The following is a 19,620-nucleotide window of genomic DNA, read 5'->3' on the forward strand; positions in this document are numbered from 1 at the left end:
TTTACTTGACTACACTGTATCTTAGTTATGGCATGTGGGATCTAGTTCCCCCAACCAGGGGTCAAACCCAGGTCCTCTGCTTTGGGAGCATGGAGTCCTGGACACTGGGCCACCAAGGAAGTCCCTAAAACTAGCATTTTCTATCACCAAATAATGTGTGAAACAGATACTTTCACCTTCACTCTGTTCTAAACAACCATTTCCACTGTGAGACTTTTACTTTTCCACTTCATTCCTTTTCATTATTATTTTTTAAAACAGGTATGTATATACTTTTTAATGTAGCTTTACTGATGTATAATTGACACACAAACTGCATTGTAAGCATTTTTATAATCAGAAAAAGAAGCAACAAATATTTTAAAGGTCTATTAGAACTGGTTATGCTTCTGAAAAGGTATTTCCTCATCCACCCAAATTATCACTACCGAGGAATCGTAAATATATGACTATTAGTGAGAGAGGTGAGTGAACTGAAGACACTTAAAGGAGGATTTCCCTTGCATATTATGGGATAATATGGTGATCCAGTATACCCTCTTCCCCTCCATATTACATACTCCACTAAAGATAGCATGGTGAAGAAGCTAATACCAAGTAGGTGTCTATCTTCTAGAAAGATTTTCAAGTGTTGCAATAGGTATTTGTTAAATAACTTCAGAGATAGATATAACAGACTAAACTAATTTTCAAATTGGTACTTTATTTTATTTTAGTAATATCCTTTATCTTGACCATGCACCATTAATTAAACAGCATGCTTCTTTTAAACTTTGAGTGAAAATATGCAATTTCACCTCAAGTTTTCCAACCTACCAAACGCTGTTACCATATTTAGGAATTTAATAAAATGTTATAAAGCTTATGAGAGAACTATAGTTCTTTGGCATTAAAACATTTGTAACTGGACAAGAAGAAATAAAAAGTAATACTGTTAAGACAGTGACTAATAATTTAGAAGGAGGATTTAGAAAAGTCTGATAATTCAACAACAACTGTAATTATTCCCCAACTAAATGCTTTAAAAACGGCATTTTCCCCCTGAAATTCTTGCTATCACATTTAGTGTTTTCAGTTCAGTTCCAGGTAACTTTAAAGAAGTTCTGATTTCATTCCTTAAAAGATTATTTTTAGCACTTTTTTATTCTAATAATTTATAATAATGAATGGCTGAATCCATCTCATTTTATTTTGTATTCCTTTCAATGGCATATGAATGGGTAAGTATACTCACAAATATTTAAATATACAAACATTTTTGCTACATATTAATATGCAGACATTTTTTATTATATGCCTTTTCTTTTTAAACACATGCTTTGGTCACATTACAATGAGTATATTCACATTAAAATAAAAGTTACAAACTATCAGACATGAGCCAAGACATGATTATCCTCAAATCAACTTTGCCTTCAAATAGTCTTTTATTTCATTTCACTGCCAAAAGCTAGAGTTAAATGGAGGAGGAAATGAAATGGTGGTTCAGCTGCTATCTTAATTCAACCAAAGCCATTCATACACATTTCTATTTTATAATCTTGGACAAACCCACAACTTTAAAACTGCAGGTTATCAAGAAATGAATGACCTTCACACACCTGGACAGTGAAATAGTAAAGAGTGAGGAGAAAAATAAGAAAGGGAGATAAAAGGGAATCTAAATCAGCAAAGATGACAAAAGAGACTAATAATTTAAACAAGTGTCTCTACTACACTCTGTTGTTTTGAGATTTGATGTGTTCCCTGATAAATATCCCCACTTCTCAGCTAGGACCATCAAGTTCCTGCCAGAACTGAAACCACTGGTTCAGTCAGGCAAAAGAGCTGCTCCCTGGGTACTTCATGTGCGGGACAGTGGGAGAGACCCAGAGCAGAGGGCTTTTCCTGCTTGTGGGTCCAAATTGGAGCATCCTGTATCTCAGGATGGTCACTCTGTGTCCTTAGACCTCTTCAAGGTACAGATCAGCCCCAGAAGTCCCAAGTCAGAAAGGACTTCTCCTGTTTCATAAGGGTCAGGTAGGTTCACTATGAACAGCAGCTGACAAGGGGAGAAGGAACCTGGCCAAGGTTGTGACTGTGAAGTCAAGGGGTTCACTGGAGGCCCCCGACAGGCCTGAACATGCCACTGTCTCTAGGGGCTACAGCTAAACCTGCTTACCTAGTGCAGGACCAGAGAGTAGGGTGAATATGGTGTGACTGGGGGGCAGGGAGGGTGGCAAACCCTGCTGCCCAGTGACAACCATCTGCTGTTCGCACAGGGTTGCAGGGAGGCCCAGTGCCTTCCGTAATTTGGAAACACAGTAAGATATTTAATAATCCTCTAGGAAGGCGGCCAAGACTTGTCCTAGGAAGCAAACCATTTCTAATATTCCAAATAAGTTTTCTAAGAGGGAAAAACAGTTATAGAAGTTACTGTGTCGCCATATAATTCAATAGTCCTCACATATATTCAGCTAAAACTGAGTAAATGATCTAGCACCTTCCAGCTGGAATGGCTTCTTAGACCAATTTTAAGCACAGGCCGGTTTTCTCAAAAATGAAATACTGGTGTTTTACAAACCCAGTTTTAATTTTTTTAAACCAGGAAGATTGTACAGATGAGCTTGTGATAGATACACTATAGAAAACATATGTATTTTTGGCTATATACACAATTCTTTGTTGTTGTGTGGGGTTTTTTTTTTTCCCATTAGTTTCTTCTGCAATTTATAGTAGTGACTCTCTCATACTGAATGGACAAGCTGTGTATTTTTACACTTGACTGAGGATTTCATTCCACATTTACTTAGATTACATAAATTAGAATATCCAACTATGGATTCACGTGAAAACTTTCAGAAATAATGCTTGTTATGTCTGATGTAATAAATATAGTTATTTCATATCAGTTAAAAACAACAACATCACTTTCTACCAGCTCCCATCAGGGGAGAGCCTAAGGCTGAGAGTCTGTTGGAATATTGTCATGATTTGTTTTTTCTCCAGAGACAGGATGCTTCAGAAACTGACCAGTAGCACCAATGTACAATCTTGATCGCATGGGCCATTTCTGAAAAAGAATATTTAAACAATAATCCAAAAGTTAGTATCTACAGTGTGCAATTATAATATTAAAAATTCCTAATGCTTCAATGCAAATGCAATACTATGTAGCTAGTAACAACTGTGATTACAAAGTTTAAGTGATGACAAAAAAATGTTTATTAATGCTAACAGCAAAATTTAAAATATACCCAGACTCTGATTATAACTGTATGAAATAATATGCGTGCATGTGGACCAGAACTGCAAAAAATTATGAAGAATAAATATATTTAGATGTAGGAAAATTTATCTATCTACAATGTTTTAACTGTAAACTCAACCTTAAACAAAATCCCTGGCTTTAAAAATGTTTTAAAAAGTTATATGTGGTATTATGCATCTACATTTGTCAAAGGATTACAATGAAAAGTGACTAATTCACCTACCTAAACATTTTATTCTGCTAAAAGCAATATCCGGAAGTTGCAAATATTAGAATGTTCGGGGTTACACAGCTACAACACCTAGATTAAATGTCTGCTTGTACTGGCATCACACGCTCTAACCTTCAGTCATTATCACATTTCTATTCTGATTGTGACTTTTCTAAATTCACCTTTAAAATGGCCAGCCTCTCAAATAATATAATTAATTTCCAAACAGGATGATGATGAAAAAATATACTACACAGGTAATACTTTCAGGATGGACTTTTTTTTCTTAGAGGGGAGGGTCATATAATTTTGGTTTAAGGTCTTTGGAATACTAATCAGAGAAATACTGTGGTTTTTTTTTTTTTTAATACAAAGATAAGTCTTTAGACTAAAGTGCAGTTCTCTGAGGTCGGCAGTGGGGTCCCACACTCTCCAGAGAGTAAACACTGCTGTGAGCAGCAGGCTACTTTCACCAGTGAATGTACATGGGCAGACTGCTGGTTACACAGCACCATGAAATGTTCTTTTAAAAAAAAAAAAAAACTTAAAATTAAAATTAATATATTTATTTGGCTCTGCCAGGCTTCAGTTGTGGCACACAGGATCTTCAATTTTTATTGCAGCATACAGGAGTTGTGGCATGCAGAATCTTTAGTTGTGATATGTGGGATCTAGTTCCCTGACCAAGGGTCAAACCTGGGCCTCCTGCACTGGGAGCACAGAGTCTTAGCCACTGGACCACCAGGGGAAAGGGTGGTCCTTGAAATGTTCTTAAATGCCTGGAAGATAATCCGTGGTGCTCAAACAGAGGTACTGTTATTAACAATTCAAAGTCCATAAGAGGACTTCCCTGGTGGTACAGTGGTTAAGAATCTGCCTGCTAATGCAGGGAACATAGGTTCCCTGGTCCAGGAAGATTCCACATGCTGTAGGGCAACTGAGCCCATGCTTGAGAGCCCGTGTTCCACAAGAGGAACCACTGCAATGAGAAGCCCGACCGGAGAGTAATCCCCATCTGCCACAACCAGAGAAAGCCCGTGCACAGCAATGAAGACCCAATACATCCAGTAAATAAATGAATAAATAAATAAATTTTTTAAAAGTTCATAAGAGCTCTGGCTTTTCAACACAAGTTGCACATTAGGATCACATGGGAGCTTTAAAAAAAAACAAAAACTAATGGCCAAATCACACTCCAGAACAATTAAATCAGACTGGACCTCTTCATAAAAGTATCAGGTAGAGCCAATTCTTATCTGGAATAATATAAGCCTGCCTTATAAGCCTTCCAAATACAGGGACTGTCACCTCAACTGGGATTCCAGATGTAAAATGTAGCATAAGGAATAATAAGTAAGCATGTGAGTTTTATGCCTCCAGATGTGATAACTGAACTTGCTCCAATGTGGTTTAGATCATTTCAGAGTCCTAAAGTCAGATTATTCTGCTCAGAATCTAGCAGAACTTCAACACAGATTAAATACAACATCTGTGTTACTTGGAATTTAAAATGTTCCACTCCTATATAATCTTCCTATAAACAAACTTGTATTTTATATTCAATACAGTAATAAGACTGACTATTATTTATTTTTGCAAATCCATTTCAGGTTTTGTTTTAAATCATAGAAGTGCATTCGTGTATGCTCTGGATGTATCATATTGGTCCTATTCCTGGGATTCCCTTGACCAGTTGGGAATGTGAAGCGTTTTAGAAATTTGCCTGGGATTTTTTGATATGTCTGAATTTGGCATTGTTAGACCAGAGTTAAGGCCTGCATTATACTGAAGAATCCAGTGTCATGGTATTATGGAGTGAACATTTGTGTTCCCCAAAAACTTACTTGTTAATGCTCTAACCCCCAGTGTGATGATAATTTGGAGAGGTAATTATGGTTAGATGAGGTCATGAGGGTGGGTCCCTCATGATAGGATTAGTGGCCTTTTAAGAAGAGGTAGAGCTCCCCTTCTTTGAGAAAGAGTGAAGTTGGCCAAATGCAAGACAGAAGAGAGCTCTCGCTAGGAAGTGAGTTGGCCAACACCATGATCTTGAATTTTCCAGCTTCCAACTGTGAGAAAATAAATTTCTGTTGTTTCATCTACCCGTCTGTGGTATTTTGTTATCACAGTCTGAGCTGATCACCACGTCCAGCAAGTAGTATAGGGCATAGATCATCAATTTGAAGTGCAGATTTTCAGGCATATCATAAACAAGTGCTTTTATTTTTAAAAGACTTAATTAATTAATTTGGATGTGTCAGATGTTAGTTGCAGCATGTGGGATCCTCGAACTTTGTTGAGGCATGCAAGATCTTTACTTGCAGCATACAGGGTCTTTTAGTTGTGGAAGGTGAACTCTTAGTTGCCATATGTGGGGATCTGGTTCCTTGACCAGGGATCAATCCCTGGCCCCTTGCACTGGGAGCATGCAGTCTTGGCCACTGGACCACCAGGGAAGTCTCTAAATCTGCACTTTTCAATCTTTTACACTACTGCCACATTTTCATGAGTATAAAAATCTCATGCTCAAACCTCAAATGTAATTTGAGAATTCTACACTTGAGAATGTAGATAATAATAATTTGAGAATGTGAATTAAAACACATCAAAAAATAAATAAAATAAAAGTATTACTGAATGCTCCCTGTTAATTCTATGTGTTACCTGGGTTTCACTGTATTGAGAATCACTCTAAAGCATGCAACCAAGAGTGGAGACCAATGAAGGGATCTGCTCTACAGCCTTGCTAGTAGGTAAGTGGCCTTCCCAGGTGGCCCAGAGGTAAAGTATCTGGGTAAAGAACTGTCTTGCCAATGCAAGACATGAGGGTTTGATCCCTGGGTAGGGAAGATCCCCTAGAGCAGGAAATGGCACCCCACTCGAGTATTCTTGCCTGGAAAATTTCATGGACAGAGGAGCCTGGCGAGCTACAGTCAGTGGGGCTGCCAAGAGTCAGACACCACTGAGTGACTGAGTGCACACACTACATAAGTAATTTATATGTAATTTATGAAAAAAACCTAAAAATGTTTATGTGGAGTTTTGCCTGATATTTCATGAACTTCGTAAAGTTTCCTTTTTAATAACTTTGTGTCCCTGGATTTTCAAAAAGGCTACTAAAAATTTTTTTTAATGAATTTAAGTAGACACACAAATAGTTTTAGGAGTCAGAAATAAACATATAAATAAAATATTGGTTAGGTTGCATGGCAGCATCACGCCAAAAAAAACAGGTGACTGATTTACATTTCACTTCTCAATGGTCTGTTTTAGCATTGTGTAGATTAACACAATCTTGACTTTCTACTTTACCTAAGAAGGCATATTTAAAATTATGTAGTTTCATTAGCTTAGAACAATCTAATGCACTCATACAATTAACCAGAACTAAACCGGAAATAAAAGACTTTAAAAATATATATTCTTAATTTTTGGAGTTAAATGATTCCAAAATAACAAAACAAAGTAATAAAATTTATTTTAAAAAATTACTGTTTATCTGTGTTATCAACAATGATTCTCCAGGGCTAATGCAATTAATAAAGCCAACAGTGCTTTTCTTACAATGTAAGTAGCTGAAATACAGCCCTGTTCTCTTGGAGTTCTGCTCTTTCGGATGCTGGTGCTGATCAGAACTGTTCACATCCCAAATGCATATAAAGTGTTGTTTCAGCCTATCCTCTGGGATCCCAGTCTCTTAAACCTTCCAGTTTCATTTGAGGTATTCTTTTTTTTTTTTTTAAGATTCTCAGGAGAGCTTCTTTTTTTAAAATTTATTTGGCTGTGCCGGGTCTTAGCTTCAGCATGCAGGTTCTTACGGTATTCAGGATCTGGTTCCCTGACCAGGGATGTAACCCTGGCCCCCTGCATTGGAAGGCACAGAATCTTAACCACGGGACCAATGGGCAAGTCTCTTGAGGTACTCTTACTGTAAATTCCCAACAATGCTAACAATTCCAAATCTCCAATACTGATGATAAGATGATTATTTTGATGATTCAAAATTATGGCCTTGAAATATTTGTTAATGGATCTTTGATCATCAAAGTAAGGCCCAGTAATACTATGTTGTAAGAAAAATAGTCATTTTGGAACACTCTTTAACTAAAGGTTATAGTACCTTTTGTAGATTAAAAAGTACAAATAATTAGAATATGTCTTTGGCATTAGATTAATCAACAACAGACTTAATATTTAAGCATTTTGGTAGTATCTGTAAAATAAAGTGTCACAAACAGTTTCAGTTATGTACACAGAATCTCTTTCCTCTGCATCGCCACAGCACAAGGTTATAGTCTCTTATGGCATGTACAGCATTCTCTCTTAAAATTGTTGTTGTTCAGTCGCTAAGTCCAGTCTGACTCTTCTGCGTCTCCATGGACTATAGCCCGTCAGGCTTCTCTGTCCATGGGATTCTCCAGGCAAGAATACTGGAGTGGGTTGCCGTTTCCTCCGCAAGGGGATCTTCCCAATGCGGGGAATGAACCCGCACATCTCCTGCATTGGCAGGCAGATTCTTACCGCTTAGCCACTGGGGAAGCGGAGAAGGCAATGGCAACCCAGTCCAGTACTCTTGCCTGGAAAGTCCCATGGACAGAGGAGCCTGGTGGGCTGCAGTCCATGGGGTCACTAAGAGTCAGACACAACTGAGCGACTTTACTTTCACTTTTCACTTACATGTATTGGAGAAGGAAACGGCAACCCACTCCAGTGTTAGTGTTCTTGCCTGGAGAATCCCAAGGACAGGGGAGTCTGGTGGGCTGCCGTCTATGGGGTCACACAGAGTCAGACACGACTGAAGCGACTTAGCAGCAGCAGCAGCAGCACTGGGGAAGCCTGTGTCTTAAAATACTGTTATTGTATTTATGTCTTTTTCTCCATTCTATGTTCATTTAGGGCAAGGATTGAGTCTTACCCTTAATTGTATTCACTCTCTTAACAGTGCTTTGCACATAGCAGAAACCCAGTAAATAATTTTAAAATAGGCTAGTCATTTGTTCAACCACCATCAATTTCATTTTTTAATATTTATTTTTATTTATTTATATGCCCAGGTCTTAGTTGTGGCATCTGGGATCTCTGATCTTCCTTGCCAGCATGCAGGATCTTTAGCTATGGCTGTAGGTCTAGTTCCCTAACCAGGAATAGAATCCTGGCATCCATGCATTGAGAGTACAGAGGCTTAGCCACTGGACTACCAGGGAAGTCCCTCAATTTCATTTTAAGAGGTAATCTTTGGCCGTCTTTCATTATCCCTATAATTGTCTTTTAAAATCAAAACAATTGATTCAGAGGACAAATGAGATATAATTTTTCTTTAAAGAGTTATAAGACTACAAAAACATTTGGTATGGGAATTAGGGCAAAAAGAAACTCTTGTTAAGCTTATTGTTACATGAAATTTATGGTTTTAGCATTCATGAAAATTATGGTTTTAACGTTACTCATTCAAAAAAGCACTGCAAGAAACAAAAGTGAAAAACAACGGGATTTCTCATATGATTTCTCTCTCCCACAAAGAGGCATTTAACAGATGCCTTTTGTATTAAGCCTACTTAATGTTGAAATAAACTTTGTTAGAGTATAATGTCAAGTCAAAAGAAATCTAATATAAATGATACATTTGAATAGCAATCTGACGTACCTAATATTAATCTAATATTGATAGATTAATAACATCTAATGGTTATATACAAAACCCCTCAATTAGTAATGAATAAATTTCCAGCTGAGGTTATATAACACATGAATGGAATGGAATAGCCTATCATAATTATGAATAAATAATACTTCAAATATTTACACTTAATATTTGAACTAGTTTGAATATCATCATGTTGATTGCATTTGCAAAGTAAATTTTGTTAAAGCTTACCACAGAATTTTAAGTTCAATTAATATTAGAGGATGTATTTTACCTTCATTTCAATAATGATTATTCAATAATTTACTGAACATTGATATACTTAAGGCAAAGTCTTAATTTTATATTTGTGTGTGTGAAAATGTGAATAGTAGAATAAAAATTTTGAATATTTAGTTTTAGAAAATATAGGGAAGGAGATTCATTTTGAACAGAAAGCCTGATCGATGTAATATTTAAAAAACAATTAGATCTAGGAGAAAAGGATGATGAGAGTCTAAATATTGCAATATAGGTAATAAATCATAATCATAAAAACTGTATTAAACAAAACCCTGACCAATTTTGTACATTACTACCTACATGTAATGTAAAAAATATTATACAAGAGGAACTCTCTTGGCTAATTTTGTACATTAAAGAATTTGAATATAGTATTTAATCCGAACACAAATACATGCCAATTTATTATGAAAATTACATAAACTCATTGTAATTTTTCTAACATTCTTGGTAGTTCCTAGTCTATGATAGTTAACATTAAAATGTACTGAAAATTTACCATATGGGGATGCAGAACGGTCTCATTTTACAAAAAAATTTCAACATTGGTTTCCTAGGGTGAGTTAGCAACAGATAATTCCATCACCCTATTTAATTCGTGAAACTTTAAAAAAATTGACAAAAATCACAAGGGGAAACATAATTATGTAAATTTAAAACCCTCAAAGGCTCTGATAACTAAAAATTATCAGGATGTGCAACCAAGCACCCCACCAGGCACCCCCGAAAAACGTCTCATCTAGGAAAGGTATCCTGTAGATTCCATCATCCTATAGGGGGCATGAGACTCCCCCTACCCAAGCCACCCCAGGTTTAAGCCACTACCTGCAAACCGTTAAGGAGTAACCTAGTGCAGTGGGGACCTCCCTGCCGGTGACTTGGCAGGCGAAGATCGCTCTCCGGGTCTGTCCCCTGTCTCACCCGGAAGGAGCGGTGAGAGCTCGCTGGTATCTGCCCAAGCAGTGTCAGACTCGGCAGGTCATGGTGCCTTGCTCCCGGGCCCGGCTCCTCAGTGCCTTGCCCGCCTACCTTGACCGGGTGTAGGTAACCATCCCCGCGAAGGGCGCCCAGTCCTGGGTCCGCCGGCGCCTCGGCGTCGTCCTGCAGGCTGCGGGTGAGGTGCGCAATATAGGTGGTGGCCAGCAGCAGCACGTCCAGCTTGGACAGCTTTGTGTCCGGCGGCACCGACGGCAGCGTGCGCTGCAGCTCCAGGAAGGCGTTCCGCAGAGTCTGCACGCGGCTGCGCTCCCGCGCCGCGTTCGCGGCCGCCGGCCGCCCGCCTCCCGACCGCGCGCCGCCGCCTGGGCCCGAGGGTCCCGGCCCGGTCCGTCCGGGGCTCAAGTCTCGGACTGCGACTACCGGGGGCGCGGGCTCGCTGCTGGAGATCAGGGGGCTGCCTGCGGGGCCGCCGCGGTCCATAGCGGCTTCCCTGCAAAGGACCGAAGGCGCGGTGAGGCCGCGGCGCTGGTCGAGCTTAGCCCGGATGGGAGCGCAGCCCTCTCGCTCCCCCTGCGCACCCCGCCCCAGCATCCGATGTGGCTCCGGGCCATCTCAGAGTTGAGCACCTTTTGATTGGGGCACTTTTGCCTTCCGGGGTCTGGGGAGAGTGGCGGGGCCCGAGGATTCCTAGACTGGTTAGAAGGCTCAGGAGGGCCCCGGTACCAACCAGCCTTGTGTGCTGTGCTTAGTCGCTCAGTCGTGTCCGATTCTTTGCGACCCCGTGGACTGTAGACAACCAGGTTCCTCTGTCCATGGGATTCTCCAGGCAAGAATACTGGAGTGGGTTGCCATTTCCTTCTCCAGGGAAATCTTGACTCAGGAATCGAACCCAAGTCTCCGCATTGCAGGCGTATTCTTTACCGTCTGAGCCACCAGGAAAGCCCAACCAGCCTTACTTTCCACCAACAATTTAGTCAAGAGGGCTACGATACTGGGAGAAGGAAGATTTCAGGTTCAGAACTTGTTCGCGCGTCTGGATTATTAGCCTGCCCATCCCGCGGGAAAGATGGAGCGGGTCAACTCGTAGAGCACGCCGTGGCCCGCGGTGCCCGCGCCGGCCGCCCTCGCATTATGCGTTCCGGAGGCTCGGGGTCCCCAGGGGCGACGGCAGGAGCCCGGGGTGGTTTCTGCCAGAGGGACCTGTGACCTCATCTCAGACTAAGGCATCCACCACCCGTCCAAGTCCGGGAACTGCGAGGCAGGGGTCGGACTCGGGTCCTCACCTTTCCTGTAGGGGCTGTGCGGGGTTCGGCTCCGCTGCTCGGGAATTGAAGCGTCTAGCCGGGTCTGCGTGGCCTGGACCGCGCCGGTCACTCCATCTTCGTCCAGCGGATCGGGTGCGCCTTTTATGCGGGCTCGTGCGAGGCGAAGACTGCTTGTGGGCCAAGCTAGGCGCCGGATCACCACGGCAGGACCCGCCGACGTCCTCTGGCACCTGTGGTGCTGTGCTGTGGGGCTGCGTGCTCCGGGAGCCTCTCTGCATCGGGAGACTCATTAATCAAACCGTCCGGCGGGGCGGGGCCATAGGGGGCGGGGCGTCTTCCTGACCACGCCCCCGCGTTCAGGTTCTCCCCCAGGTCGGGCCCCGAGCGTGGTACGTCAATCGCCCGCTGGGTTGGCGGCCGGCGGGGCCGCAGTCACGGCCTGGGCTCTAAGGACCCCAGCGCGGCATCGCGAGTTACCTTGTCTCGCCGTGAGCCTTCCGCCTCGGGCCCAGGCTGAGCCCCGGGCGTCTTCCAGATCCGCGCCGGGCCGAGGCGCGAAGGTGGCCGTTCTGTGGAACGCGCCTTAACTTTCGGTGAGGAAGTGTGGCGTGTGCCTCCTCGACGCGCTCACAGTTTGCTCCACCACAATGTCAACGTCTCCTGCCGTCTTGACTGCTTGAAGCGTAGTCCCGCCGCCTCGGGACTCCGCGACCAGTGTATTGAGCCGCCCGGAGGTAAACTGCACTGAGTTCGAGCGTGCCCACGGTCTGTGGTACTTTTAGTTCCCCTAGTCGCAATTGCTTCTTCCCGAGGCCGGCGCCTCCATCGTCCCATCCCCCACCCCGGGGCCCCCCTTTGTTTCCGTAGTTGGAACGGATTTGGGAGTTTCCCTGCGGGGAGCTCGCCCGAGGTGTTGTACCCTCGTGGCTCCCGGGGAGCGGGGATGGCGGCCGTGTGGGGAGGGGCTCCGTACAGGCTCCTTGAGGAAAGGGGGCGCTGCCCGGGGAAGCCCGGGCCCTGGATGCCCCCGACCTGGTGTCTTCACAGGTGAAGTTGGAGCAGACGCCCAATATTTCCCAGCAATGTGATTAATGCATCGTTGAAAACAATTCTTGCGTCAATCTTCTTTGAGGGTCGAGACAGAATATCGAATTTAAAGTATCCTTAATGAAACCGTTCTTTTACATGTGACATAATTTCATCCTTTACCATATATTTAAAAATTGGAGCTGCCAACAAGTACAGGGCTTTCCTGATAAAGAATCCACCTGTTTGATCCCTGGGTCAGGAAGATACCTTGGAGGAAATGGCAACCCATTCTAGTATATTTGCCTGGAGAATCCCCATGGCCAGAAGAGCCTGGTGGGCTACAGTCCTTGGGGTCGCAAAAGAGTCAAACACGACTTAGCGTCTAAATAACAAACCTAGTACATAGTAATGGTGGCACTTACTTCATTTGAGTATAAAGTTCCACACACTTTATTAGTAACTCAGAGTAATCCTCAGGTTTTCATCTCAATTCCCATTTGATAAATATAGTCAGATTTACACTTTAAGATAAAGAAGCACACCAAAATACCGTGAGTTCAGAAAACAATTACTTTTGATGAATGAGAAAGCACATCTTTATCTTCCCAGAAAATTGTATGTAATGAGAAGTAAAGCAATTGTAAAGGACTGTTTCAGATTCTATAAAGAAGCAAATTAAACAGGAATTGCAAAGGTTTTTCTTAATGAGAGACTGTAAAGCTACAAACCACAAATGATGATGTTGCCTAGTGCTGTAAAGGTAAAGAATGAAACGTTTCAGATCACTGAGGTTGAATTTACTGTTTTACAAATTTACTTGCAAATTATGAAGAAGGTGAGGTTCACGTACATCATTTTTTGTCAGCAAGCTTTCAGATGTCTTCAAAGAGAGAGTTCTGTATTGACAGAGGAAAAAAAAAAAAACAGCATTTAAATTATTTCAAAACAAAGTTATCCAAAACAGGTAGGAAACGTATATAATCTAGGACACATTAACAACAGTGAAGGCTAATGATTAGTTACTAAACTGTGAATCTTCTCAGGCTTTAAAGAAAGCAGAAACAAAGATTGTGCCCCTGAGGTAGGGAAGATTATGGGAAATCTGTGAGTTGAGAGAGGTGTGGAAATAACAACATTGGAGTGAAGGTAGGGGCCAGGACTAGGGTAGGCAAATTAGGTGCTCAGGGCTCCTTATATTTTGCACCCTGGCATCTCACAAGCTTCCCCCTAGCCTAGACTGCTAGAGTCTTCTGCTACTCTAGGAGTTGGGACGAATGTGCATGTGCAGCACAGTGCAGGCACTTCACTGCTAATAATGACTGGCCAGTTGCCTGCTGAGTTGCCCAACAGGTTCGAAAGGACTGATGTAACAGGACCCGCCACCTCAGGCCACCCCCTTGTCTTGTCTGCTGCCACTCTAAGCAGCCTCTGAATGCTCTGATGACTCTAGTCCTAATTCCTGCAAGACTCCAGTATTTGCAATTACAGTTGAAATGGAGAATAAACATCTTCAAATTTTCAACATTATATAAATTAGTAACAGGTATCTTTTTAAGTGCTAAGTGTTTTACAGAAAGCACTTTTATTTTCTCATTTAGTCTTTACAAAAACCCTTTGAGGACCTTATAGTTGAGAAAATAAAGCTAAGAGAGTTGAAATAAGTTGTCCAAGGTCACACAGTTACTAAGTGGCAGAGACAGGATTCAAGCCAGGCAGATTGACCTTAACAGTTGTGTTTTTTACCATACTATTTTATTTACTATTTGTAGGGATCTTCATTATTTGCAAAACATTTTTTTTTGTATCTCTTATCTCAGTAAAGAGCATTAACTTGAATCCCTATTAACAATCCAAATACTATTTTCATTATACATCTTTCTTTGAAATTCTTGCCTAATCTGGTTTTAGAGTGCTATAGATTTTATTTCACTGAGTGTGATTAGGCCTTTTAAAAAGATATTTATTTGGCTGCATCAGGTCTTAGATGTGGCATGCAGAATCCTTATTTGCAGCATGTGGACTCTTTAAGTTGTAGTGTGTGAGATCTAGTTCCTTGCCAGGGATCCAAGACTGCATTGGGAGTTTGGAGTCTTACCCACGGGACCATCAGGGAAGTCCCAGTGTGATGTAGGTCTCAAAATCATACTTATCTTTTTAAAAAATGTGTCACATAGTTTGTTATCTTTATAATGTAAAATGATCACATATACCAGTGAAGAAAATATATTGTTTTGTTATCTGTATACAGTTGGTGCTTTTTTCACCTTTCAACTATTTCCTTCATTGTTAATTAAGATATAATTTACAGACTTAAACAGTCCTTTGAGTATATAGTTCAACAGTTTTGATAAAACATTTACAGTCATGTAACTACTACCACAATAAAGATATGCAACATTTCATCACCCCCTCAAGATTCCCTTGTATTGACCCTTTGTAGTCAACCCCAGGTCCTCAGCAACTACTCATGTTTTCTGTCTCTGCAGTTTTGCCTTTGCCAGTAGGTCATGAAATCATACATTGTGTAGCCTTTTAAGTCTGGTGTCTTTCATTCAGCATAGTGCTTCTGAAGTCTGTGTCATTTCATATATTGCTAGTTCATTTCTTTTTAATGCCGAGTAGTATTCCATTGTATGGGTGTACCACAGTTTGTTTATCCATTCCCTGCTGAGGGGCTTTTGGGTTGTTCTCAATTTTTGGTGATTCTTCGTAAGCCATGGAAAACATTAGGGTTCAGATTTTTGTGTGAGTATATGTTTTCATTTCACCTGGGGAAATACTTAGGAGTGGGACTGCTGAGTGTGTTGAGTGTGTGTTTAACTTTGTAAGAATATGTCAAACTTTTTTCCAAATTGGCTGAACTATTCTTTTTGCATCCCCACCAGTAGTGCATGACAGTTCTGGTGGCTCCATATCCTCGTTAGCATTACTTGATTTTTTTTTTTCTTTTTACCTACTGTAATGGACATTTTTAAAGAAAAAATACTGATCCAATATTTACAACATTTTAAAAATCAGATGATGCCACAACCTAGATATCTTTCTTGTCAGATAATCTGATTTCCCAAGTTCAACTTGTCTGCCTGGCTGTAGTGTTTTGGAGCCAAGTAGCTACGGTTGCCTTTAGTTGGACAGCATGCTCTCCAGTTTACCTCAGTCACATTCTCACATGCTTCCCTTACTTATTTTATCTGCCTTTTCTTTAGGGTGTTTTTGAGACCCCCTGGCAGTGTAATGTTTTTGAGACCCCCTGGCAGTGTAATTAAGAACTTGATTTTTGGAGTCAATGACCTAGATTCATGTCCCAGTTCTGCCTCCTGGCAATCCTGTGACGTTGGGCTCCTCTGACTGGGTTTCTCCAACACTCATTTTCCCTATGTATAAGTTGGGGCTGATAGTACTCTTATCTCAAAGGGTCCTACTGTGTTTTATAATTTGTTGGGGGTAATGAAGACTAAGCTTTCAGAATAGATATTTTAAAATGGAAAATAACTAGTACAGTTCTTGTAACTTACATAATTCTTGTTCATAGAGTAAGCCATTGACAGAGTTGAGACTAGACATCACAAAAGCTAGCTTGTTGCTGCAGCTGCTGCTAAGTCACTTCAGTCGTGTCCGACTCGGTGCAACCCCATAGACGGCAGCCTACCAGGCTCCCCTGTCCCTGGGATTCTCCAGGCAAGAACATCAGAGTAGGTTGCCATTTCCTTCTCCAATGCATGAAAGTGAAAAGTGAAAGGGAAGTTGCTCAGTTGTGTCTGACTCTTAGTGACCCCATGGACTACAGCCCACCAGGCTCCTCCGTCCATGGGATTTTCCAGGCAAGAGTGCTGGAGTGGGGTGCCATTGCCTTCTCCGAAAAGCTAGCTTAGAGTATTCTAAAAAAAGTTTTGTTGCTCATTACTATTAATTTCTTTTTTCTTTTTTTTTTTTTAGGGAGATGGGAGTTCTCCTAATTTCAAAAGAGTTCTTTGAGAACTGCAAACCAAAATCTTAGCATTATACCTATATTATTGATGTATACAGTTATTTTGCATATAAAAGTTAGTTAGACTGAGGTTGGATTTAATACGGCAAAATTAAACGTAGTTAGAGCTTTACAAATGAGTTTATATAAGATCATCCCAGAGTTTCATGACTAAAAGTATTATCTAAGTTTTAAAAAATTCTTCTTGAAGCACATAGGAGATCTGTTGTTACAACTGTTCAAACATAGCATAGCCTTAACAGTGGTAAATTTACTCTTTTTAAAGATCACTTTTTAACTCAAAGAAACCCAAAGCATTCATTTCTAACTAAAGTTAGTAGGTATTTTATAAATAGTTAAATAACATACAGTGAACATTTCCTATGAATTATAGGTCCCAGGGATTCACATTCCTTAAAGGTGTCTGAACCTAAGGGCATTCTAACCCAGCTAGGAAGTTATTATTTTTACATTAACAGAAGGGATGGATTGACTCTATTGACATTGCTTGGGCTTGAAAGATAGTTAATCAAGTAACAGTTTGCTCTTTTCATTGTACCGTGCTGTGGGTACTGTATTCTCAGTGGATCTTATTTACAATGTATAAATGTATTTAATGCCTATTTTTAAATTACTAAGGCTCAAATACCTCCTAGCCAGCTTGAAAAGAGAGGAAACATCTGTCAGAAAGTATTTACTGTGACAAACAGAAAAAGAGGCAATAATTTGCACATTTTTTGTTCCATACCACATACTATTTTTAATTGAACAGTGAAGGCATTTGTTCAGCATCAGCCTTTAAATAAAAAAATAGTGTTGAACTAATCTTTAATTAAAGTGTACATTGATAGTATCAAGTTCAGTTTGGGGGTCAGCAGCAACGTCAATGAGTCTGACTTTTTCCTCCCTGTAGGGAAGGCAGGCTTGTGTAAATATACATGAGCACAGACGGCATGCATTTATAAAGGAGGTGGAAAACATTCCCCTGTCATTGGACAGATGTTGCTTCACTGTGTTCTACACAGGACACAGGCACAGCTCTCAGTGTGTAAACCTTAAAGGAGTGTGGGGCTTATACTTCTAGAGTTTTGGAAGAAGCCTCTAAAGCTCCTTTCCACCTCTGATCAGGCTCCCCACCTTGAATCTTAAATGTAGACTGTAGGGGACTCTCCTGCTGATACCAGCTCATTAACCCTCCTTCAAGTAATTAAGGGAGGGAGTTGGTTTAATCAACTTTTTAGAAACTAAAAATCTGTTCTTAAGAGCTGTGTATTTTAATACTTTACTAACCTTCTAACTTTATTCTCATTGTCTCATGGTGGTGGTATAATTGCTAAATCGTATCCTACTCTTGGGACTCCATGGACTGTCTTGTAGCCTTACACTAAATTAGTAAAATGTTAGCAAGAGGCACACCCTAATAGTCTATTATCAAGAGCTTAATGAAATTCCATAATAGGTTTGGTCACCTTTGATTGAAGGTGATATTAACTGGTGATATTTCCATTTAATAAGACTTAAATCATTTGTGATAACCAAATCAATGTTTTGGTATGCCCTCAGTGAAAATGTGCCCTGGGGAGATAAAAGATATTTAAAAGAAAATGTTGGGGCTTCCCTGGTGGCTCAGGGGCAAAGAATCCACCTGCCAATGCAGGAGACATGGCTTTGATTCCTGATCCTGGAGGATCCCACCTGCCGTGGAGCAACTAAGCCCGTGTGCCACAACTATTGAGCCTGTGCTGGAGAGACTGGGAGCCACACCTACTGAAGCTTGTGCACCCTAGAGCCTGTGCTCCACAACAAGAGAAGCCACCACATTGAGAAGCCTGCATGTTGCGACTAGAGAGTAGCCTCCATTCTCCTTAACTAGAGAAAAGTCCACATAGTGATGAAGACACAGCACTCCTGCTAAGTCGCTTCAGTCGTGTCCGACTCTGTGCGACCCTATAGACGGCAGCCCACCAGGCTCCCCGTCCCTGGGATTCTCCAGGCAAGAACGCTGGAGTGGGTTGCCATTTCCTTCTCCAGTGCTAGAAAGTGAAAAGTGAAAATGAAGTCGCTCAGTCGTGTCCGACTCTTCGCGACCCCATGGACTACAGCCTACCAGGCTCCTCCATCCATGGGATTTTCCAGGCAAGAGTACTGGAGTGGGGTGCCGTTGCCTTCTCCGGAAGACCCAGCACAGCCAAACATAAATAAATGAAAATTAAAAATGAAAATGTTTATGTAATACTTTTTCACAAAATAAAACTTAAGAATCAGGATTGAACATAATCAGTTTCACTGACAGTGGCAAAAGCAGGACAATATATTCTTCTCACAGGAACCCCTCTATGCTGGTGGTTTATTTAGGGTAGCCTATCTCAACAGTACTTAGTATTGGTAGTTGAAAATGCATTTAGCTTGTGTTTAGCATTCCTAGTTAGGAAGTAGGATTTGTCAGTGCAGTCCTAGTGACCAGAGCTTTGTTTGGGGCTGCAGAATATGTAGTACGTGCCACAGCTCACAACTGATCTAACAGTATGTGTGACAATGTACAGATTTACCAATATTGTTTTCTGAGGCTGTGTCCGTTTTTATTGTTTTCTTTTCCACCTTGATGATACACTAGCAAGACCTTTCAAAATGCTTGGCGAAGAAACAAAATGCAAGAACACTGTTGTGGAACTGACGTTGAGTTATGTAAATCTTTAAGAAACTCTTGGGGTGCTATGAACAAACTTGCTACGGTTTTGATGGCAATGGACATAATCAGGTATGGCAAATTCACACACAACTTCTGTTTTGTGTGTGTGTGAATGGAGAGGAAGCAAGATCCAAACTAGGACTCCTTACGTATCCTATCTCCTGTCCCCAGATGAAGCATTTTCCAGACTTATAGGACTCTGTCCCCCTTAGGCCTCTCTCAACAAGCCTAAGCCACTCTTCAGGGAATGGGGGTAGCAGCACTGTTGTTCATGGGTCTTCTTCAGGTGGGCTCCATTAAGGAATGCTGAGTCACCATCCCTTTATTGGACCCTTCAGAGAGTG

The 19,620-nt window shown here is 41.2% G+C and overlaps 2 protein-coding genes across 7 annotated transcripts in view; both read right to left on the reverse strand.

Moving 5' to 3' along the window:
- Nucleotides 1-683: 683 nt before the first annotated feature.
- Nucleotides 684-12,135, reverse strand: TCF24 (transcription factor 24). Its single transcript, XM_061438925.1, has 3 exons — nucleotides 11,610-12,135; nucleotides 10,417-10,816; nucleotides 684-3,052 (listed from the first exon to the last, which is right to left on the reverse strand). Exons 1-3 carry the CDS (start codon nucleotides 11,879-11,881, stop codon nucleotides 2,939-2,941), a joined length of 786 nt encoding a protein of 261 aa, XP_061294909.1. The 5' UTR covers nucleotides 11,882-12,135; the 3' UTR covers nucleotides 684-2,938.
- A 1,276-nt stretch (nucleotides 12,136-13,411) lies between these two features.
- PPP1R42 (protein phosphatase 1 regulatory subunit 42) overlaps nucleotides 13,412-19,620 on the reverse strand; it is a 46,070-nt gene continuing 39,861 nt past the window's right edge. For all 6 annotated transcript variants that reach the window (XM_061438918.1, XM_061438923.1, XM_061438920.1 and 3 more), the window contains one exon: nucleotides 13,412-13,516. In XM_061438918.1, coding sequence (XP_061294902.1) covers nucleotides 13,503-13,516 — 14 coding nt within the window. In that variant the 3' untranslated portion in view covers nucleotides 13,412-13,502. The remainder of the gene's footprint in view (nucleotides 13,517-19,620) is intronic.

This window comes from Bos javanicus, chromosome 14 (genome assembly GCF_032452875.1).
Source record: "Bos javanicus breed banteng chromosome 14, ARS-OSU_banteng_1.0, whole genome shotgun sequence".
NCBI classification, from domain to species: domain Eukaryota; kingdom Metazoa; phylum Chordata; class Mammalia; order Artiodactyla; family Bovidae; genus Bos; species Bos javanicus.

Excerpts from the sequence above, each read along its gene's own strand:
- TCF24 (XM_061438925.1), bottom strand. The coding sequence starts at position 11,881 with ATGAGTCTCCCGATGCAGAGAGGCTCCCGGAGCACGCAGCCCCACAGC. Across the intron at positions 10,817-11,609 it reads GCACAGCCCCTACAGGAAAG|GGAAGCCGCTATGGACCGCG; the intron begins GTGAGGACCCGA and ends GGTCCTTTGCAG. Across the intron at positions 3,053-10,416 it reads GTTACCTACACCCGGTCAAG|AAATGGCCCATGCGATCAAG; the intron begins GTAGGCGGGCAA and ends ATTCTTTTTCAG.